The sequence below is a fragment of the Oncorhynchus masou genome, chromosome 1 (assembly GCF_036934945.1).
Source record: "Oncorhynchus masou masou isolate Uvic2021 chromosome 1, UVic_Omas_1.1, whole genome shotgun sequence".
Classification (NCBI taxonomy): Eukaryota; Metazoa; Chordata; class Actinopteri; order Salmoniformes; family Salmonidae; genus Oncorhynchus; species Oncorhynchus masou.
This window is the reverse complement of record NC_088212.1, coordinates 21,139,049-21,162,406: the sequence shown is the minus strand read 5'-3', so window position 1 is coordinate 21,162,406 and position 23,358 is coordinate 21,139,049. Positions and strand designations below refer to the sequence as shown.

The window sequence follows — 23,358 nt, the reverse complement described above, 5'->3', positions numbered from 1 at the left end:
CCATATTAATAGATTGCTTTTAATAAATAATGTTTTGTTGTTGCATTTAACTGCTGAAAATGCTGTTTTCAAGGTCATTTCCTTAGTAGGTGATGTCAGAGGTCAGCATGTGGGAGAAGTTGGAGCTCAGATAGGAGTTTCACACTAGTAATTATCAGTTTGAGGGGCACTCAAGTGGATTTTTCTCAGCTGTACGTGGTAAATACCACCTTCCCACTTGGTTATGAATGCAGGGTAAATTGGCACATGAATTGAAAGGAAATAAAGAAAAACCAGGAGACACATGGCCTTCCAGAAATTTAGTTTGACACCCCTGCATTAAATGTATCTAATTACGAGAATGAGTAATTTTTCTCAAACTTTTCTCCACCACAAAGTGTGAGTGATATAAAATGAACATGGGGGTGTTTCATAAATATTATTCACAAAATCCAACCATTTGACAATATGCAAATTAGTGCCACATTTATTCAAATGTCGATACAGGCGGTCCCTGGCGGCCTCCCCTCATACCAATGTTCCTGCCCTTTGGATAGACCACTAATTAATTTGAATATTTGAGTACAAAGAGTAGTTAAGCATGACTGATTAGATTAGGAATTATGGGGTAATTAATAAGTAACCTAGGGAGACCTGGCTTGAATGGAAAATATTATTAAATAGGCAGCCATTTGCTACTTCCACTGCTCTTTCAGTCTTCCTGCTTTCACTAATGTGTGTGCAACCCTCTGGACTACATTCCCTTCAGTGATCCAGCTAGCAGCTAAATTATGACAGTGACAATGAGAATTATAAAGTATTGAGAAACTAATATAGATTTGATATGCATTCTACAGTTGTATTGTAACAATTAAATCTGTTTCAGTCTATGAAAAGAATGTGTTTGTAAGTCACCCTTACAGTGGGCCATGTCAATGGGATGAAATGCAATCTGAGTTGTCAATGTGACCTTCATTTGGCTCTCAGTGGTGGCTATTGAATGCTGAAAGCCATTTGTTTTACTGGCATTTTAGACAATGTCCATTTTATATCACATTACTTAAACTGAAATTACATTTCCTGGAGGCATTTTCATGTTTTGTAAGTGCACTGCACGGCTATGGGAGTATAGTATTTCAAATGCGTACATGTTATGAAACACTTTGAAGATCGGAAATTAAACAAGTAAAACTCATTTCACTTCAGAGCCTCAGTTGACTTCTTGTAATTTGCTGTAGAGAAAATTAGTTGCCGCAGAAATATTTGATCAAATATTGACACTGATTGTGAATACCAAAGTAGTGAAAAACCGTCCCAAGTTTTAGTCTAAGGTCTACAGTTAATGTCCATGAAAAAACACCAGATCAGTCACCAACATCAACATTTACTTTACAAAGCAGGGAACCTTTAGATAAGGATATGACATAGATAGATGTGTCTACAGACTGACGTTTTAAAAGGGTCTGAGGAACTGGTTCTCCTCAGTCCTGTGTTATCAATAAATCAATTAGATGTATTTATAAAGCCTTTCTACCTTAGCAGTTGGTACAAAATACTTCATAGTGCTATAAAAATCCAATGTATTACTTCATTATTATTATAGAACCCGAGCCTAGACCCCAAATAGCAAGCAGCAGAAGTACAGCGGCAGGGGAAAACTCCCTAGAAGGAACAAACCTCGAGAGTCTTAGCCTCAAGAGGAACAAGACTCAAGAGGAGAGGGCCTTCCTCCTCTGGCTGTACCAAAAATGCTCCAAGAGTACTGCAGTAGTTAGAGATGTTATCTTAACAGCATCAGAAAAGACATCCATGGATGGAGTAATTTCATAATCAGAATGCTGAAGGGGTTCTGACGTTAGCATTTTCATTGCATCTCATTGAACACTCCATGAGTTCCAAATGGAATGTTGACTGGAACCTCTGCCCGGCCCAGCTCCGTGAAAGTCTTGGCATCCAGAACCAGCAGGAACGTGCTTTTCTCCTGGAAACATAAATATAGAGATGGTTATACAATGTTATGTCAAAGGTAATTCATCAATGGTGAATATACATTTTTGTTGTTGTTGATTATGTTGTTGATATTGTTGTTGTTTACAGTTCTGGGTGTGATGATGATGGACATGACCACACCATCATCCTCCTCTGTTGCGTTGGGCGCAGGAACAAACATAGGCTCAGATGGGAAGAGACCAGGGTGACGCCATGCCTACACAGAGAAAATGTCAATATGTCCTTAAAATTGAACACAGCAGTAGGTCACTAAAAGCAGGCCTAGCAGTCTAGCTGATTTACCATTGACTCTGAAGGTGCTATTGAGCTGTGGATAATTGGAGAGTTGGAAAAAGAAAAACCTTAAGTTTCTTGGTCTCCAGATCCATCTTCAGCAGGGAGTCGCTGAACAGGTGTCCGAAGCCGCATGCGTAGTAGTAGCGGTAAGGACGCGCGTTGTAATGGGCATAGTTGATCTGTGGGAACTCCAGGCCACCGTACTGGAACAGCTCTTCATCATAGAGTTCCTCGTGTGTACAAAGCACCTGCAGCACACCCCAAAGAGAGTCATGTCAGGTAGCCATGACAACAAAAACACATTTTCTTTTCATTAGCCAGAACACATGCGTCACAATGCCAGGGGTTAGCATTAGCAGACGTAGTTGCCATTTACAGAATTATGAGTAAAGGGTTGCTGGTTCAATTGTGCTTGAGTGCTGTGCTTCCCCTCTGGGAGCAACAATACTGAGTTTGTGTTTCAGCCTAAACAGCAAGCCCATCACTTAGGGCCCTATTCAATCCGCATCGCGGAAGTTCAACACTAAAGTCCAATTCAAATTTTAAGGCAATGTTCCCATGTTGGCGGAGACTGCATTTACGGTAAACGCTGCATATTTCGGCTTAATCGGAAATTGCTCTTACATTTCAATCGTACAATCTGAAACGCTTCAGCAATACAGAAAATAATATAGCCCTTAGTTTGCTATAAAAAGACGGGTATGAAAATGTCAATAAAACATAATCAATGGAGTAAAACAATAGTATATACAGTGCCTTGCGAAAGTATTCGGCCCCCTTGAACTTTGCGACCTTTTGCCACATTTCAGGCTTCAAACATAAAGATATAAAACTGTATTTTTTTGTGAAGAATCAACAACAAGTGGGACACAATCATGAAGTGGAACAACATTTATTGGATATTTCAAACTTTTTTAACAAATCAAAAACTGAAAAATTGGGAGTGCAAAATTATTCAGCCCCTTTACTTTCAGTGCAGCAAACTCTCTCCAGAAGTTCAGTGAGGATCTCTGAATGATCCAATGTTGACCTAAATGACTAATGATGATAAATACAATCCACCTGTGTGTAATCAAGTCTCCGTATAAATGCACCTGCACTGTGATAGTCTCAGAGGTCCGTTAAAAGCGCAGAGAGCATTATGAAGAACAAGGAACACACCAGGCAGATACTGTTGTGAAGAAGTTTATAGCTGGATTTGGATACAAAAAGATTTCCCAAGCTTTAAACATCCCAAGGAGCACTGTGCAAGCGATAATATTGAAATGGAAGGAGTATCAGACCACTTCAAATCTACCAAGACCTGGCCGTCCCTCTAAACTTTCAGCTCATACAAGGAGAAGACTGATCAGAGATGCAGCCAAGAGGCCCATGATCACTCTGGATGAACTGCAGAGATCTACAGCTGAGGTGGGAGACTCTGTCCATAGGACAACAATCAGTCGTATATTGCACAAATCTGGCCTTTATGGAAGAGTGGCAAGAAGAAGGCCATTTCTTAAAGATATCCATAAAAAGTGTCGTTTAAAGTTTGCCACAAGCCACCTGGGAGACACACCAAACATGTGGAAGAAGGTGCTCTGGTCAGATGAAACCAAAATTGAACTTTTTGGCAACAATGCAAAACGTTATGTTTGGCGTAAAAGCAACACAGCTCATCACTCTGAACACACCATCCCCACTGTCAAACATGGTGGTGGCAGCATCATGGTTTGGGCCTGCTTTTCTTCAGCAGGGACAGGGAAGATGGTTAAAATTGATGGGAAGATGGATGGAGCCAAATACAGGACCATTCTGGAAGAAAACCTGATGGAGTCTGCAAAAGACCTGAGACTGGGACGGAGATTTGTCTTCCAACAAGACAATGATCCAAACCATAAAGCAAAATCTACAATGGAATGGTTCAAAAATAAACATATCCAGGTGTTAGAATGGCCAAGTCAAAGTCCAGACCTGAATCCAATCGAGAATCTGTGGAAAGAACTGAAAACTGCTGTTCACAAATGCTCTCCATCCAACCTCACTGAGCTCAAGCTGTTTTGCAAGGAGGAATGGGAAAAAAATTCAGTCTCTCGATGTGCAAAACTGATAGAGACATACCCCAAGCGACTTACAGCTGTAATCGCAGCAAAAGGTGGCGCTACAAAGTATTAACTTAAGGGGGCTGAATAATTTTGCACGCCCAATTTTTCAGTTTTTGATTTGTTAAAAAGGTTTGAAATATCCAATAAATGTCGTTCCACTTCATGATTGTGTCCCACTTGTTGTTGATTCTTCACAAAAAAATACAGTTTTATATATTTATGTTTGAAGCCTGAAATGTGGCAAAAGGTCGCAAAGTTCAAGGGGGCCGAATACTTTCGCAAGGCACTGTATAGTGTCATTATAAGATAAGACAGTTGTACTAAGCTCATCAATTTATGTTATATCCTTCAAGAATCAATGGTTGTATCATTAATTGAAATTACAATTCATTGAACAGCAGGATCCCACATTTATCCCACATATCCCACATTTATTCATGCATAAATACACACACACACACATGTATACACACCTTTCCACACCCAGTCTTGACCGCAGTTGCTTGACAGAAAGGCAGAGTGACAAGGTTTTGGTCACTGGGTGTGTCATCAGTTACGGTCAGGGGTAGGACGTATCTCCGTGGAAGGTTTCTGCACATGGAGTTATAAAACTGACATAGCAGAAAACAAAACAGACATTTTACAAAACAAAACCAATTGCCTATAATGAATTATTCTTCACATATCGGTCAGCAGCTGTAGTAAGATAAATTAACTTAAAGTAACAACGAACCACAGTATGTGTGAACAGCATGTCAGCTAATCTGTTGCATATGTTCGCAGTGGGCAGGATATCATTGTGAATTGTTCTTGTAGTTTTATAACTACTCAGTGGTTGAGATCTAGTGCAAATCAAAGCAAATCAAATTGTATTTGTCACATGCTTCGTAAACAACAGGTGTCAACTAACATTGAAATGGTTACTTATGGCACTTCCCAACAGTGCAGAGAGAAAGAAAATAGACAAATAATAGGGAAGTAAAACATGTAATAATAAAAGTAATAATAAATACACAACAAGTAAAGATAACTTGGCTAAATAAAAAGTTGAATCAAATTGTATTTGTCAGATTGGCCGAATAGAACAGGTGTAGTATACCTTACTGCTTACTTTACAAGCCCTTAACCAACCATGCAGATTAAGAAATAGAGTTAATAAAATATTTACTAAAAAAACTGAGGTAAAACCATTCTCATCAATCTCAAGGTAACACAAGAAATGTACATAACAATAACGAGGCTATGTACAGGGGGTACCGGTACCAAGTCAATATGCATGGGTACAGGTTAGTCGAGGTAATTTGTAAAATGACTATGCATAGATAATAAACAGTGAGTAGCAGCAGTGTAAAACAAAAAAAAAATGGGGAGGGGGGGGTTAATGTAAATAGTAATTTGATTAGTTTAGCTGTTCAGCAGTCTTATGGCTCAAGTCTATGACTTGGGTGACTGGAGTCTTTGACAATTTTATGGGTCTTTCACTGACACCGCCTAAAATATAGGTCCTGGATGTCAGGAAGCTTGGCCCCAGTGATGTACTGTGCTGTATGCACTACCCTCTATAGCGCCTTCCGGTAAGATGCTGAGCAGTTCCCATACCTGATGGTAATGCAACTGGGCAGGATTCTCTCGATGGTGCAGCTATAGAACTTTTTCAGGATCTGGGGACCCATGCCAAATCGTTTCAGTCTCCTGAGGGGGAAAAGGGGTGTTTCGGTGACCAGGCCTACAACTGTTGTGTCGTCAGCAAACTTGATGGTGTTTGAGTTGTGTTCACTGACGACTGCGTGGCCAAGCAGGTAGTGCAGGAGGGGACCAAGCATGCACCCCTGAGGGCCCCCAGTTTTGAGGATCATCGTGGCAGATGTGCGGTTGACTACCATTACCACCTGGAGGCGGCCCGTCAGGAAGTCCAGGATCCAGCTGCAAAGGGAGGTGTTTAGTCCCAGGATCCTTAGCTTAGTGATGAGCTTAGTGGGCACTATGGTGTTGAATGCTGAGCTGTAGTCAATGAACAGCATTCTCACATAGGTGTTCTTGTTGTCCAGGTGGGAAAGGGCAGTGTGGAGTGCGATTGAGATTGTGTCATCTGTGGATCTGTTGGGGCGGCATGTGAATTGGAGTGGGTCTAGGGTTTCTGGCATGATGGTGTTGATGTGGTAGGATATTCTTAATAGTAGATCGTCCAGTTTGTTTTCCAATGATTGCACATTGACCAATAATACCGAGGGTAGTGGTGGTTTACTCACTCGCCGACAAATTCTCACAAGTTACCCAGGCTTCCGCCCTCTGTATTTCAGTCTTTTCTTCAAGTGAATGACTGGATGAGAGCCTGGTCTCCGGGAAGCAATATATATCCTTTGCGTCAGACTCACAAAGAAAAAATATTCCCATAGTTCATGGGGAGTAATCGCTGTTCTGATGTCCTGAAGCTCTTTTCAGTCATAAGAGACGGTAGCGGCAACATTATGTGTATAATTAGTTACAATTTACAAATTTTTACGAACTAAATAGCAAACTATTGTCATGTTGCTCGTAATAATGATGGTCGGACCAAGGCGCAGTGTACGTAGAGTTGCACATACTTTTAATTAATAAAGTGAAACTTAAGCAAATACAAAACAAATAAAGAATAAACTAACCGTGATGACAATGCAGTACTAACAGACAACTAAACATAAACAATATCCCATAACCCACAGGTGGAAAAAATGCTACTTAAGTATGATCCCCAATTAGAGACAACGATAACCAGCTGCCTCTAATTGGGAATCATACAAATCACCAACATAGAAAATAAACCTAGAACCCCACATAGAAAATATAAACTAGAACAATCCCCCAGTCACGCCCTGACCTACTCTACCATAGAAAATAAAAGCTTTCTATGGTCAGGACGTGACAACTAGTTATTTTCTGAAGGCACTGTATTTTATTAAATCCCCAAAACTTATATTAGGGCTGGTTAAAAGCATCAAAAGTACTATAGCTATGTTGGTCTACTGCCCTTCAAGCAACATGTATTCACCACTGTTTCAAACAACCTACTTTTACACAGAGTACCAGTATAATATAGTATATTTGTGTGTGTTTGTGTACAGTTGAAGTCGGAACTTTACACACATTTAGGTTGGAGTCATTAAAACTTGTTTTTCAACCACTCCACAAATTTCTTGTTAACAAACTATAGTTTTGGCAAGTCAGTTAGGACATCTACTTTGTGCATGATATTAGTAATTTTTCCAACAATTGTTTACAGACAGATTATTTCACCTAGGTTCAGGTTCAGAAGTTTACATACACAAAGTTGACTGTGCCTTTAAACAGCTTGTAAAATTCCAGAAAATGATGTCATGGCTTTAGAAGCTTCTGATAGGCTAATTGACATCATTTGAGTCAATTGGAGGTGTACCTGTGGATGTATTTCAAGGCTTACCTTCAAACTCAGTGCCTCTTTGCTTGACATGATGGGAAAATCAAAATAAATCAGCCCAGACATCAGAAACAAATTGTGGACCTCCACAAGTCTGGTTCATCCTTGGGAGCATTTTCCAAATGCCTGAGGGTACCACGTTCATCTGTACAAACACTAGTATGCAAGTATAAACACCATGGGACCACGTAGCCATCATACCGCTCCTAGAGATGAAAGTACTTTGGTGCGAAAAGTGCTAATCAATCCCAGAACAACAGCAAAGGATCAGATACTGGAGGAAACAGGTACAAAAGTATCTATATCCACAGTAAAAACGAGTCCTATATCAACTTAACCTGAAAGGCCGCTCAGCAAGGAAAGAATCCACTGCCAGACTACGGTTTGCAACTGCACATGGGGACAAAGATCATACTTTTTGGAGAAATGTCCTCGTCTGATGAAACAAAAACAGAACTGTTTGGCCATGATGACCATCGTTATGTTTGGAGGAAAAAGGGGGAGGCTTGCAAGCTGAAGAACACCATCCCACCATGAAGCACGGGGTGGCAGCATCATGTTGTGGGGGTGCTGGGGTCAGTTTGTTATATCTGGAGTACTTCGCCTGTCCAATTTGGTGTCCTGTGTGAATCTAAGTGTGCGTTCTCTAATTCTCTCCTTCTCTCTCTCTCTCTCTCTCTCTTGGTGGACCTGAGCCCTAGGACCATGCCCCAGGACTACCTGACATGATGACTCCTTGCTGTCCCCAGTCCACCTGGCCGTGCTGCTGCTCCAGTTTCAACTGTTCTGCCTTATTATTATTCGACCATGCTGGTCATTTATGAACATTTTAACATCTTGGCCATGTTCTGTTATAATCTCTACCAGGCACAGCCAGAAGAGGACTGGCCACCCCACATAGCCTGGTTCCTCTCTAGGTTTCTTCCTAGGTTTTGGCCTTTCTAGGGAGTTTTTCCTAACCACCGTGCTTCTACACCTGCATTGCTTGCTGTTTGGGGTTTTAGGCTGGGTTTCTGTACAGCACTTTGAGATATCAGCTGATGTACGAAGGGCTATATAAATAAATTTGATTTGCTTTGCTGCAGGAGGGACTGGTGCACTTCACAAAATAGATGGCATCATGAGGTAGGGAAATTATGTGGATATATTGAAGCAACATCTCAAGATGTCAGTCAGGAAGTTAAAGCTTGGTCACAAATGGGTCTTCCAAATTGACAATGACCCCAAGTATATGTAACGGATGTGAAACACTAGCTTAGTTAGCGGTGGTGCGCGCTATATAGTGTTTCAATCGGTGACGTCACTTGCTCTGAGAGCTTGAAGTAGTAGTTCCCCTTGCTCTGCAAGGGCCGTGGCTTTTGTGGAGCGATGGGTAACGATGCTTCGTGGGTGACTGTTGTTGATGTGTGCAGAGGGTCCTTGGTTTGCTCCTGGGTATGGGCGAGGGGACGGTCTAAAGTTATACTGTTACACATACTTCCAAAGTTGTGGCAAATGGCTTAAGGGCAACAAAGTCAAGGTATTGGAGTGGCCATCACAAAGCCCTGACCTCAATCCTATAGAACATTCGTGGGCAGAACTGAAAAAGTGTGTGCGAGCAAGGAGGCCTACAAACCTGACTCAGTTATACCAGCTCTCTCAGGAGGAATGGGCCACAATTCACCCAACTTATTGTGGGAAGCTTGTGGAAGGCTACTCAAAACATTTGATCCACGTTAAACAATTTAAAGACAATGCTACCAAATACTAATAGAGTATGTAAACTTCTGACCCACTGGGAATGTGATGAAAGAAATAAAAGCTGAAATAAATCATTCTCTCTATTATTCTGACATTTCACATTCTAAAAATTAAGTGGTGATCCTAACTGACCTAAAACAGGGCATTTTTTTAACGAGGATTAAAGTCAGGAATTGTGAATAATTGAGTTTAAATGTATTTGGCTAAGGTGTATGTAACTTCAACTGTGTGTGTGTGTGTGTGTGTGTGTGTGTGTGTGTGTGTGTGTGTGTGTGTGTGTGTGTGTGTTCGTTGTACCAACAAACCTTGTCCATCTCCTCCCCTGGACCCCTTCGAAGGTTCTCTAGTGTGAAGTCTCCAATGACGTCCCCATCGTCCCCGCAGCACATGTCCATTACAAGGAACCCTTTGTCCTCGTAGGCGTTGATCTGGTGAAGGGTGAACATGGGTGGGGCGCTGTACTTTACCTTGCTTTGCTATTGGATGAAACAGACCAAAAAGTCTTTAGACATATTGGTGACAAACAAGCCAATTAGAGATGAAATGGGCTGGTCCTATATGTGCAAATGCTCCTGGAAATGTGTAAAATCTGGAAAAATTATGAATTTCCTCGATAAATCTATACATTCCCCGTCGCACTGGTTAATGTACAGATATTCCACCGAATCTATACATTTATCTGTGCTTTGGGGATTGAGTCGATTTCCTGGGTAATGCATATATTTCCTTATTTTATACATTTACTGTAACCACGTAGATTGTTTGGGTCATTAACACACACCTCGCCTGTGTGTCTGTGCACCACGTGGAAGATGGTGTCATACTGTGGCTCCCAGGTCATGACCTTGTCGAAGCTCTTGCCCTGGATCCTGAACAGCATAAACTTGAGCAGGTCCAGCTTGATGGGCTGCTCTATGAACACCACATAGTTCTCTGACATGGCTGCAGTCACACAACACAGGGATAGAGGTAGAGCTGAGGGTATTATGGCTGCAGTCACACATCACAGGGATAGAGTTAGAGCTGAGGGTATTATGGCTGCAGTCACACATCACAGGGATAGAGTTAGAGCTGAGGGTATTATGGCTGCAGTCACACATCACAGGGATAGAGGTAGAGCTGAGGGTATTATGGCAGTTACACATCACAGGGATAGAGTTAGAGCTGAGGGTATTATGGCTGCAGTTACACATCACAGGGATAGAGTTAGAGCTGAGGGTATTATGGCTGCAGTCACACATCACAGGGATAGAGTTAGAGCTGAGGGTATTATGGCTGCAGTTACACAACACAGGGATAGAGGTAGAGCTGAGGGTATTATGGCTGCAGTTACACAACACAGGGATAGAGGCTAGAGCTGAGGGTATATGGCGCAGTCACACAACACAGGGATAGAGGTAGAGCTGAGGGTATTATGGCTGCAGTCACACAACACAGGGATAGAGGTAGAGCTGAGGGTATTATGGCTGCAGTTACACAACACAGGGATAGAGGTAGAGCTGAGGGTATTATGGCTGCAGTCACACAACACAGGGATAGAGGTAGAGCTGAGGGTATTATGGCTGCAGTTACACATCACAGGGATAGAGTTAGAGCTGAGGGTATTATGGCTGCAGTTACACAACACAGGGATAGAGTTAGAGCTGAGGGTATTATGGCTGCAGTTACACAACACAGGGATAGAGTTAGAGCTGAGGGTATTATGGCTGCAGTTACACAACACAGGGATAGAGGTAGAGCTGAGGGGCTATTAGAGGTGAGCTGCAGTTACACAACACAGGGATAGAGGTAGAGCTGAGGGTATTATGGCTGCAGTTACACAACACAGGGATAGAGGTAGAGCTGAGGGTATTATGGCTGCAGTTACACAACACAGGGATAGAGGTAGAGCTGAGGGTTTTATGGCTGCAGTATTATGGCACACAACACAGGGATAGAGGTAGAGCTGAGGGTATTATGGCTGCAGTTACACAACACAGGGATAGAGGTAGAGCTGAGGGTATTATGGCTGCAGTTACACAACACAGGGATAGAGGTAGAGCTGAGGGTATTATGGCTGCAGTTACACAACACAGGGATAGAGGTAGAGCTGAGGGTATTATGGCTGCAGTTACACTAGAGGTAGAGCTGAGTGTATACTGGCCTTACACAACACAGGGATAGGCAAGGGTTTTATGTAGCAAAGATTAACCGGCAACATACATTATATCCTGGGCAGGTAACATACAATACAGTGCCTTCAGAAAGTATTCACACCTCTTGACTTTTTCCACATCTTGTGTGTTATAGCCGGCTTGAAAAGATGATTCTAACATTAATTAACTCAGGGGTGTGAATATTTATGTAAATGAGATATTTATTTATCTTTGCAAAAATGTCTAAAAACTTGTTTTCACTTTGTTATTATGGGGTATTGTGTGTTGATGGGTGAAAAAAAATCATATTTAATCCATGTTGAATTCAGGCTGTAACACAACAATGACTTATGTGGAAAAAGTCACAGGAAGACAAAAGCGGTTTTAACACAGAGTTCAGGGATAGAGGTAGAGCTGAGGGTCTGAATACACAGTTGCTTCTGGCATCACACAAACAAGAATCAGACACTGAAAGTAGCAGGAAGAAATAGAGACCTAATCAGAAGAGCTGAGGGTATTATGGCTAGCAGAGAGAGAGAGTTAACAAGACATGACACAGGGATAGAGGTTAGGGCTGAGTAAAAGGCATGCAAACAGTAGATAGATGGGTACAAGGATGTTGAGTCTACTGCCATGTCAAGCAACATGTATTCACCACTGCACAGTTAATCAAACAACCTAGACTTCATATTGGCTGAGCAATAGTTTTACACAACACAGGGATTCCAGGTGAACCTGACACAGAGGGGATTAGACAGCGGAGGCTGGTACAGGCTGACAGACAGACGTATGCATACACAGGGATATTGATGGTTGACCGTTAGACATGAAAGCAAACACGGAAGTCAAATGGTATATTGACTGACAAACACAGGGATAGAGGTAGAGCTGAGGGTATTATGGCTGAAACACAACAGAGCATAGAGGATAAACCAACCAACACAATTTGTCACTGAGGAGTAACAGGCTGCAGTCACACAGGGACATACATCATAGAGGAGTTTTAATGGCTGCAGTTGTAAATAAAGCACAGGGATAGAGGTAGAGTTGAGGGTATTATGGCTGCAGTTACACAGTCAGGGATGAGTTCGTATTCAGACCGCTGTTATGGTTGCAGTTGACAACCTAACTGTCAGAGATGTCAGGTGTAACACTGTTGAGAGGTGGAGCTGAGGGAAATATTATGGCTGCAGTTAGAGGGATAGATGGAGCAGAGGGATTATGACCTGAGTTACACAACACAGGGATAGAGTTAGAAATCAGAGGGTATTATGGCTGCAGCATTCTCAGGCGGGTTACACATGCACAGGGATAGAGTTAGGCCGAAAGGAAGAACCCGGTAGGCCCTAACGGAGTGTTAAACGCCGTCTTCCACATGCGCACGGGATAGTGGATCAGAGGCAAGACATAAGAGGGATAACGAGCATTAGTCACAACAACACAGGGATAGAGGTAGAGCAGAGGGTTTATGGCATACAGTTACACAACACAGGGATAGAGGTAGAGCTGATATTATGGCTGCCCTTACACAAGAAGAGACACAGGAGGGATAGAGGGCTAGAGCTGGATAGTTATTATGGCTGCAGTTGACAGAACACAGGGATAGAGGTGAGAGGCAATCTTGGGTATTATGGGCTGCAGTTACACAGGTCTCGACATGGGGCTTAGAAAAGTTGATTAAAATGTGAGCTCTGGCTTTTACTCAGGTAAAGAGGTATGTTTCTCCGTCCCTCTCCTTGGCTGCGATAAGAACCGGCAACAGTGATTATATCCTGGAGTTTTCCACATACAATAGGTTGTGGAGAAAGACACACCTCTTGACAGTCATCTTGTGTGTTATAGCCTTTGAAAAGATGATCATCTCCTCCTTAAATTCTAACATTAGATTAACTCAGGGGCTGTGAATAAAGTTTATGTAAACTGAGATGAGCGGCATTAGAGTATTTATCTTCCGGAGACTGCAAAAAGTCAAAACCTTCTTGTTTTCACTTTGTTATTGTATGGGCATCGCTCCCTGGATCTCGTTTGTGTGTTGAAACAAAAAGAGTTTTTAATGAAAATACAGGAATGGCATAAATCATTGTATTTAATCCAGCAAACGAGAATTCAGGCTAAAAATCAGACATGATTTGATGTGGGGAAACAGTCAACAGGGTTGTGAATACTTTCTGAATACACTGCATTTTATTAAATCCCCAAAACCTAGGTTTTAATTTGCTAAGTTATATTAGGGCTGGTAAAAAGCATCAAAAGTAGTATAGCTATGTTGGTCTACTGCCCTTCAAGCAACATGTATTCACCACTGTTTCAAACAACCTACTTCATATTGTGAGCGAATAGATTTTACCTCCAATAATGTGCTTCATGAACCAGACACAGAGAGCGAGAGAGCGACAGACAGACAGACAGACGTATGCATACACACACATATGCATGCACAGACAGACAAACACACATATACACACGACCACTGAAACACACACATGCATAGAGCACACAAACCAACCAACACAATTTGTCACTTGGAGAAACAGTCAGAGAGAGGGACATACAGTCGGAGATAATACAACCATCATAGAGATGTTTTAGCTGAGGTTGTAAAGAAAGAGGAAGTTAGGAGAGTGAGAACCAGTCATTGAAATTCAGCACCGCTGTTGTAGAGGGAGAAAGATACAGGGGGAGGTTGAGGAGAGGTGATTGATGGATACTGACCGAAGCTGTGGTAGTAGGATGGTTTCCTGGAGTCAGAGGCTGGGATGGAACAGAGGACCTGAGCTCCACTGAAATCAGCCTTGTCTTCCCCGCTACCTTCTCAGGCGGGGGCACACGGATGATGTTGTAGAAAAAGCCTGGGGTGAGACACAACGATGGGCCAATAGAGGGTCAATTTACATTACCAATCAACATATCAGAGGTAGCATCATATCATACATGATAATAGTGTTTATCATTAAAGCGGCCAAAGCGGCCATCCCGCCACTGATTTGGTAAACAGTTGAGGGATGGGGCTATAGATTTTATTTTATCAGGGAGTCATACTGAGACCAATGTCTCTTTTGCACATGAATTACAGAAAAGTATTAAAATGTATTCAGTCACTACTGTAGGTTGTTCTGGATAAGAGGCTACACAGTGTTTGTTTACAGACATTGGAGGAATGATGGGGCATGACAGTTGAACTAAGATCTTTAGGCATTTATAAGTTATATTCTTCAAGAATCAATGGGTATATACAGTCAGTTCCAAAATTATTGGCACCCTTGATAAAGATTAGAAAAAATTATAAATAAATCATACAAATACTGAGCTATTTGTATGCTAAACAAAATCAGGAAATTATATTATTTTATACTAATACAGTTGCTAAAAATATGATTTTGTTTAACAAAAATGATTGCATTAAGTGCATTGGCACATGGATTGGAACTTGTGCTGTGGTCAGATGACACGAAAATAAAGCTATTTGGCCACGCACACCAGTGGGGGGTTTGGCATCGATTTAGGGATGCATATGCAGAAACGTACCTTATCCCTACTGTAAAATATGGTTGTGGATCTTTGATGTTATGGGACTGTTTGGTTCCACTGGTTCTGCAGCCCTTGTTAATAAGGTCGACGGCATCATGAACTCTACCAAGCACCGGGACATGTCAGCCCAAAACCTGGTTGCTGCTGCCAGGAGGCTGAAACTCTATCCTCGCAAGGGGAGGGTGTCGGAGTATTGAAGACAGGAGTGGCAAGAATTTTTACAACTTTTTTAGATGTATTTTTGTGTCATTTGTTAAACAACATCTCTTTCTCTGAGCAGATGAATTAGTATAAAATAATGTAATTTTGTAAAAAAATGTAATAGCTTGTATTATTTATTTTATAGTCTTTTTTGCTCATTTTTATCAAGGGTGTCAATAACTTTGAACTTGACAGTATATATAATTAATTTCAAAGTAAAACATGTCTTAAGCAATCATAGATTGCCGCTTTAAATAATAATAATTATTAAATCAATTATTGTGAAACATTTGTGTTGTATTACCGTAGTTCATCAGCATGTATAAAATGTGCAAATTTGGTTTGATAATACGCCGACCAGTAGGTAAGTATGTAGGTACAGTTGAAGTCAGAAGTTTCCATACACTTACAGTAGGTTGGAGTCATTAAAACTCGTTTTTCAAACACTCCACAAATTTCTTGTTAACAAACTATAGTTTTGGCATCTACTTTGTGCATGAAACAAGTAATCTTTCCAACAATTGTTTACAGACAGATTATTTCACTTATAATTCACTGTATCACAATTCCAGGGGGTCAGAAGTTTACATGCACAAAGTTGACTGTGTCTTTAAACAGCTTGGAAAATTCCAGAAAATTATGTCATGGATTAGAAGCTTCTGATAGGCTAAGTGACATCATTTGAGTCAATTGGAGGTGTACCTGTGGATGTATTTCAAGGCCTACCTTCAAACTCAGTGCCTCTTTGCTTGACATGATGGGAAAATGAAAAGAAATCAGCCCAGACCTCAGAAAAAAATTGTGGACCTCCACAAGTCTGGTTCATCCTTGGGAGCAATTTCCAAACCCCTGAAGGTACCACGTTAATCTGTACAAACACTAGTACACAAGTGTAAACACCATGGGACCACGCAGCCGTCATACCGCTCAGGAACGTGACGTGTTCTGTCTCCTAGAGACGAAAGTACTTTGGTGCGAAAAGTGCAAATCAATCCCAGAACAACAGCAAAGGGCCTTGTGAAGATGCTGGAGGCAACAGGTACAAAAGTATCTATATCCACATTAAAACGAGTCCTATATCGACATAACCTGAAAGGCCACTCAGCAAGGAAGAAGCAATAAAAAAGCCAGACTACTGTTTGCAACTACACATGGGGACAAAGATCGTGCATTTTGGAGAAATGTCCTCTGGTCTGATGAAACAAAAATAGAACTGTTTGGCCATGATGACCATCATTATGTTTGGAGCAAAAAGGGGGAGGCTTGCAAGCCGAAGAACACCATCCCAATCGTGAAGTACGGGGGTGGCAGCATCATGTTGTGGGGGTGCTTTGCTGCAAGAGGGACTGGTCCACCACAAAATAGATGGCATCATAAGGAGGGAAAATGATGTGGATATATTGAAGCAACATCTCAAGACAACAGTCAGGAAGTTAAAGCTTGGTCACAAATGGGTCTTCTAAATGGATAATGACCCCAAGCATACTTCCAAATTTGTAGCAAAATGGCTTAAGAACAACAAACATCAAAAAGCCCTGACCACAGTCCTATTGAACATTTGTGGGCAGACCTGAAAAAGTGTGTGCGAGCAAGGAGGCCTACAAACCTGACTCAGTAACACCATCTCTGTCAGTAGGAATGGGCCAAAATTCACCCAACTTATTGTGGGAAGCTTGTGGAAGGCTTCTCAAAACATTTGACCCAAGTTAAACAATTTAAAGGCAATTCTACCAAATGCTATTTTAGTGTATTTGAACTTTTGACCCACTGGGAATGTGATGAAAGAATTTAAAGCTGAAATAAATAATTCTATACAATTATTCTGACATTTAACCTTCTTAAAATAAAGTGATCCAAACTGACCTAAGACAGGGAATTTTTACTAGGATCAGGAATATTTAGGTGTATGTAAACTTCCAACTTCAACTGTAGGTAGGTAAGTAGGTAGATAAGTAGGTAGGTAGGTATGTAGGTAAGCAGCTAAGTTGGTAGGTGGGGAGGGAGGGAGGTAGGTAGGTAAGTTGGTTAGTAGGGGTAGATAGGTAGGTACGTAGCTAGGTAGGTACGTATGTAGGTAGGTAGATAACATACCGCCCTTGCCATAGGAGTTGCCCATGTTGTACGAGGCCCCTTCACGGTCATAATGAGGATGGGCTGTGGCGGAGTTTACTGCAATGTATTCAGACCAGTCCACCTATGAACATAAGGACACACATCATCATTATAGTCAGTATATTCATCATCATCACTGCAAACATCCTCATAACAGTAAGATCAGGCTCCCGAGTGGCACAGCGGTCTAAGGAACTGCATCCCCCCCACCCCCCCCTGAATTCTGTAAAATATGTTCAACTCCATCCTTGGTGTGATAGTTGTCATAGACAATAGCTGTACCTTCTCCTTGGTCTCCAGGCTCTGTGGATCCACCCGCCGCATGTAGTTGGTCTCCGTGCTTACGTAATAGTCGCCCTTGTACTTCACAAAGTTCACACTGGCATTGTCTGTGGCCTCTGTTAACAAATCCAGATATCAGGACTGGAGCATACAGAACATGTTGCCAATCAGCGGTTGTTTCTTTCTCAGTGATTACAAGAATATGTGTAGAGAAACTATACTACATCCTATACAGCATCCTGTTGCAGCAACACCTTACAAGACTTTTCAATATGTTTACTTTTTGGTAAGTACAGGACAATGTTCACGTGTCAATTTCCTTTTAGGTCAGGCTAAGCTAGAAATCACACTCATCTAAACAGGAGTGGACACAGACGTTGTGTGACTATTATAAAGTCTCTTGTTGTGGCACAAGTATCTGTGGACTTGCCCCAGTATCTGTGCGTTAGAGATTTGAATACTGAAGTTGAATACTGAAGTGAATACTGAAGTTTCTCTGTCTATCTCTCTTTCTCATTCTATCTGCTCAGGTAGCCCACACAACAATCTGCTCTCCTGATCTCTAAGCATTCCTACACTCAGAAACATGCACTAGGTTTCAACCATCATATTTATAATCTCAACACTATACATACATTGTGAGCAACACAATGCATACAGTCAACAGCCCTGCCCAATGCCACCAGCCGCAACCAGAACAACGGGGAATGTACTGTACTGCACACAGAGGGGCACAACTCTGAAGACACTTACTGGGAATCTTGAAGCGGGATAAGAATCGAGAAAAGAAGTTCTTGCAGGGGTCAGGCATGGCCATGGTTCCAAACTCACACACCACAATGCGGTCTTTCTCAGAATTACGCACGTAGGAGTCGCTGCGCAGGAAGCGGCTGCTGTAGGTCACCTCACCGTCATGGATGTAGAAGCGGTGCATCAAGGCCATTCCGTCAAACCAGTGGTTGAAGCTGAGGACAGAGACAAAGACAAATGGGTGCAAGGGGAAGTCAATGGGTGTTTGAGTGGGTCTATGGGTGCAAGGGTGAGTCTATGGGTGCAAGGGTGAGTCTATGGGTGCAAGGGTGAGTCTATGGGTGTAAGGGTGAGTCTATGGGTGTAAGGGTGAGTCTATGGGTGTAAGGGTGAGTCTATGGGTGTAAGGTTGAGTCTATGGATGTAACTGTGAGTGTCTGTGCGTATGAGTGTGTGCATGTTCTTTGTGTGTGTGTGTATGTGTTGATTATAAGTGGTGTGTGTGTATACAATGTATTCATTTTATTTTGTACTTGTCTTTTCCGAACTCAAACTTTCCGGGCCCATTCCGCAGGAAGCTTCCGTTGATCCAGGATGGGATGTTCCCCTTGATCACCGTGGTGATGGGCTCAGGGATCTCCTCAACAGTGCGCACCAGGGGGGCAATGTCCTCCAGCCCCATGGCCAATGGGCACTTCTTCTTGGATGCTTCCATGGAGAGAGAAGACAAATGTTCAAGCTTTCTGATATCACAGATCCTAAATGGCATTTTTACATGTTTGGAGGAAGAGATAGGTTATCCACCCAGTCAATCAACACACACAGGGTTCGATCTTGCGTTCACATCAACATTTCATCCTGAAGTCGACACTTCAGGTCTCAGAGAATGTGACGTCACTGCACGATGGGTTATTACATGCTATACACAAGCACAAGGGGCACGTTCTTCTGTTCAGACGTTGCTGACACATGGCAGATCCTACAACGCCTGGATAGGTATTTTACGTATTAGCTAACCACATCATATGTTATACCAATCTAGTGCCCGATTGTGCAGTCGATGATGTGGCACACAACCATTGGTTGGTGCATGCATAGTGTGAACAGGGGAACGTGACCTCACCATTGCCTCCGCTCCTGTTGTTGAGTTGTTTGGTGCTGCTCATGGCTGGGCTGCAGTGTAGAGCCTGGTGGTGCAGTGTTGAGCCTGGTGGTGCAGTGTTGAGCCTGGTGGTGCAGTGTTGAGCCTGAGTTTGCTAGAGGAAGACACAGACCAACCAGAATTTATACAGTTGTGCTCACACATAGGACACACACACACACACACACACACACACACACACACACACACACAGAGGATATTGAATCGTCTGATGTTTTATGGCTACATGTGTCTTTGGACGAGTATGAATCCATCGAGTTGAGAAATAGGTCAGGGAACATCATTATATAAGGTTGTCATCGGTAGTGGCTGTACAGTACATCATGACTGTGAACTCATATCAGACATGGTAATCCAACAGGCTAACATAAATATATATATTAAATTATTTAACCTTTATTTAACTAGGCAAGTCAGTTAAGAACAAATTCTCTTTTACAATGACAGGATATCAGCTACATATCACTTGTTATAAACTGGGTGGGTCGAGCCCTGAATGCTGATTGGCTGACAGCTGTGGTATATCAGACCGTATACCACAGGTATGACAAAACATTTATTTTTACTGCTCTAATTAGGTTGGTAACCAGTTTATAATAGCAATAAGGAACCTCAGGGTTTGGTGAGATATGGTCAACACACCATTGTTATTTTATCATTTTTTTAACTAGGCAAGTCAGTTAAGATCAAATTCTTATTTTCAATGACGGCCTAGGAACAGTGGGTTAACTGCCTGTTCAGGGGCAGAACGACAGTTTTGTACCTTGTCAGCTCAGGGATTTGAACTTTCAACCTTCCGGTTACTAGTCCAACACTCTAACCACTAGGCTACCCTGCCTCTCCTTGGCTAAGGGCTGTGTCCAGGCACTCCATGTTGTGTCATGCGTAAGAACAGCCCTTAGCAGTGGTATATTGGTCATATACCACACCTCCTCGGGCCTTATTGCTTAAGTTAACAATTCAATTATGATAGTTCAAAAAGCATGTGAAACATTAGCACCCCCCTAGACAGGAATGCTCTGCTGGGGTTACACATTTAGGCTATGTTTACACAGCATTTTTCTTAAATCCGATTTATGTCTGACTGTCCACACTCAGTTTGAAATGAGACCCATGTCAGAGTTGCGTATTCACACTGATGTTGTCTCTGAAATAACACACAGACACAATGATCATTTACTGTCAGTGTTCCTTTAAATATTTGCTGGGTAGGCACTTGTTTTCTTAAGTTGAGTTTTTTCTGTTTTATTCCTAACCATTGCCATAACCTTAACCATAACGAATGAATGTCCTCAAGGTCCTGGCGTCCTAGAAGTAATCATTTTGAAGACTTAATAAATAAAGAGTGAAAAGGGTGCTTAGGTTGCAGCAGATTGTGACAGTTTGAAAGATATTGGCGGCGGCTTCTTAAAACAAAGTATTAGAGGGCTTTGCTTAGAATTCGATAAGCAGTGGTAATGGGTTTGCTTAGAATGCGACGTGCGGTTGTAATTCTGGAGTTTGCATAACATTTCAGGGGTGGTTGTCATGGAAACGGAAGGTTGTGTGTGCGTGTGTGCGCGCGTGCGTGCGTGTGTGTGTGTGTGTGTGAGTTTGCCTGGCTGGTGAGAGAGAGACTAGCAAAAAGTTGACTCTAGCCATGGAAACAAACTGATCTGATGTCCAGACTCGCATGCAGAGCACCGTAATTGTATTGGATTTTAGAACCAAATACTAATGTTACAAATTAAAACTCAAAAGATCAGATTCAATGTAGTTGTTTTGTTGTTTACACGTTTGGGAAAAAAGAAGGGATTTGTATCTGATCTGCCAAATAATCTGAATTGAGTTGGCTGTGTAAATGGGCACTTTGACCTACTAACGGTAGTAGAGCTACTTATACAAGAGATTGTAGAACCAAGAGAAAGTAACAAAGGTCTTTACACACGAGTACTCATTACATAACTGTCTTCAGGTATCGTGAGGTGATCCCCTGGCGATGATATTGGTGGTGGAGACATACTCCTCCATCTGTGCTGTCTTATTTAACACATATAGGTGTGAGATTATCAACAGGTACAGAGGCCATAATCTATCGATAATGAGGACAGTAGTAGCGAGTGATTATTAGGTACCAAACAGAAGACAACGGTATACAGTATACAACACAGTATACAACCATATCATCACAAAGACACTGCCTCTCACAGGCAATATGTGTATAGTACTTCAAATACGATCAAAGACAAAACACAATGACCTCATAACATTGATCTCCTCTGGAAAAGATTCTTAGGTGCATTGAGGTACATACACAGCTGTGTTATCTATGATGGTTTTTCGTATACATACAGTATGTATCACTATGATTACACATGAATGAATGAAGATGTTCATCAGTTCATGATAATAAATATTGTAAAATCCCAATAATGCACACAATGTCTGTCTTGTGTATTATTTCAACATGTCAAAATAGAGGAAATTCTCCTTTACACATAAAGTTGCTTGTTTACTGGTGCAGCCAAACAGGGGAACATAGCAACAAAAGATGATAAAGTGTGTGTGCTTACCACTCTGTGTTACGGTGAAGGTTTGGAAAACACCACGCCAGTTGTCCTGTCTGTCTGTCTGTCTGTCTGTCTGTCTGTCTGTCTGTCTGTCTGTCTGTCTGTCTGTCTGTCCTGACTGACTGGGATTTAAACAGTCTGAGAAGGAAGGGAGTCACTGACGACCTTTGAAGCGTGGGACTGTGCTGAGGCCAGCCTCTGACACTGTTGCTGACACCCTCTTCGACATGCCCCGGCTCTCAAAACACACACAGATGATTTGTTTGCCTTATTTGTAACTTTACTGCATAGACATGCCAATTCAATACAGGATTTTTAACTGCATCTCTCTGATAAGAGTGCCATGGTCATTTTAATTTAAAGGGGATAGTTCGATGAACTCATGGATACCAATTTTTATGCCTCTGCATGCAGTTTGGAGGTCATTTCTGAAGGTCGTTTCTGGAGCGATTGCTAACTAGCGTTAGTACAATGCCTGGAAGTCTATAGGATCAACGAGCACGCAGAAACTTCCTTCAACTTCCTTCAAACTGCACGCAGAGATCCATGTGTATCCATGTGTTTATCTGACTCAAAATCTCAAACTGTCCCTTTAAGTTTAGCCTCCATAAACAACCACACACAGGTTTACACAGTAGAGCTGCTGGTGAACTGTGATTGAACCTTTCACCCACTTTTATGGCAGCTTTAAGTCATAGCAATTAGCAGGACTTGGATCATTGACGGTGAACAGTCAGTTAATCTGCCACGGGCTGCACACCTTATCTGGAGAAATAGGCTAGTCATTATTGAGTAACGAAGAACAATATCTGTGAAAGAATTATACCACATACACCAGCCACTGGATGTACCTTATATGACACCGCAGTTATAGTCCATTTTATAACGATTACAAACCTATTTCCATGACAAACAATGCAAGATAGTTTAAACCGTAATTCTTCAAACATGTACAATATACTGTTCAACAACAGGACATAGAGAACTGTAAATTGTGACATTCTGTAAACATTCTGAGTAAACGATTGTGAAACGATTGTCCTTAGAAAACCTGAACAAATGTTGTCACCTATTTCAGATATAATGCTACAGCTTCAGCTTAGCGAGCAAATATGAC

The 23,358-nt window shown here is 41.8% G+C and overlaps 1 protein-coding gene across 1 annotated transcript; it reads right to left on the bottom strand.

Annotated features, from left to right (window-relative positions):
- Nucleotides 1-286: 286 nt before the first annotated feature.
- Nucleotides 287-22,375, bottom strand: bco2l (beta-carotene 15, 15-dioxygenase 2, like). Its single transcript, XM_064959951.1, is given in 14 exon segments — nucleotides 287-1,960; nucleotides 2,075-2,185; nucleotides 2,331-2,513; nucleotides 4,823-4,960; nucleotides 9,828-9,998; nucleotides 10,304-10,464; nucleotides 14,370-14,448; nucleotides 14,451-14,506; nucleotides 17,478-17,580; nucleotides 17,781-17,896; nucleotides 18,534-18,745; nucleotides 19,064-19,238; nucleotides 19,654-19,786; nucleotides 22,245-22,375. Coding segments are annotated over 13 exon segments (1,665 nt in total). The 5' UTR covers nucleotides 19,697-19,786; nucleotides 22,245-22,375; the 3' UTR covers nucleotides 287-1,843.
- Nucleotides 22,376-23,358: the final 983 nt, after the last annotated feature.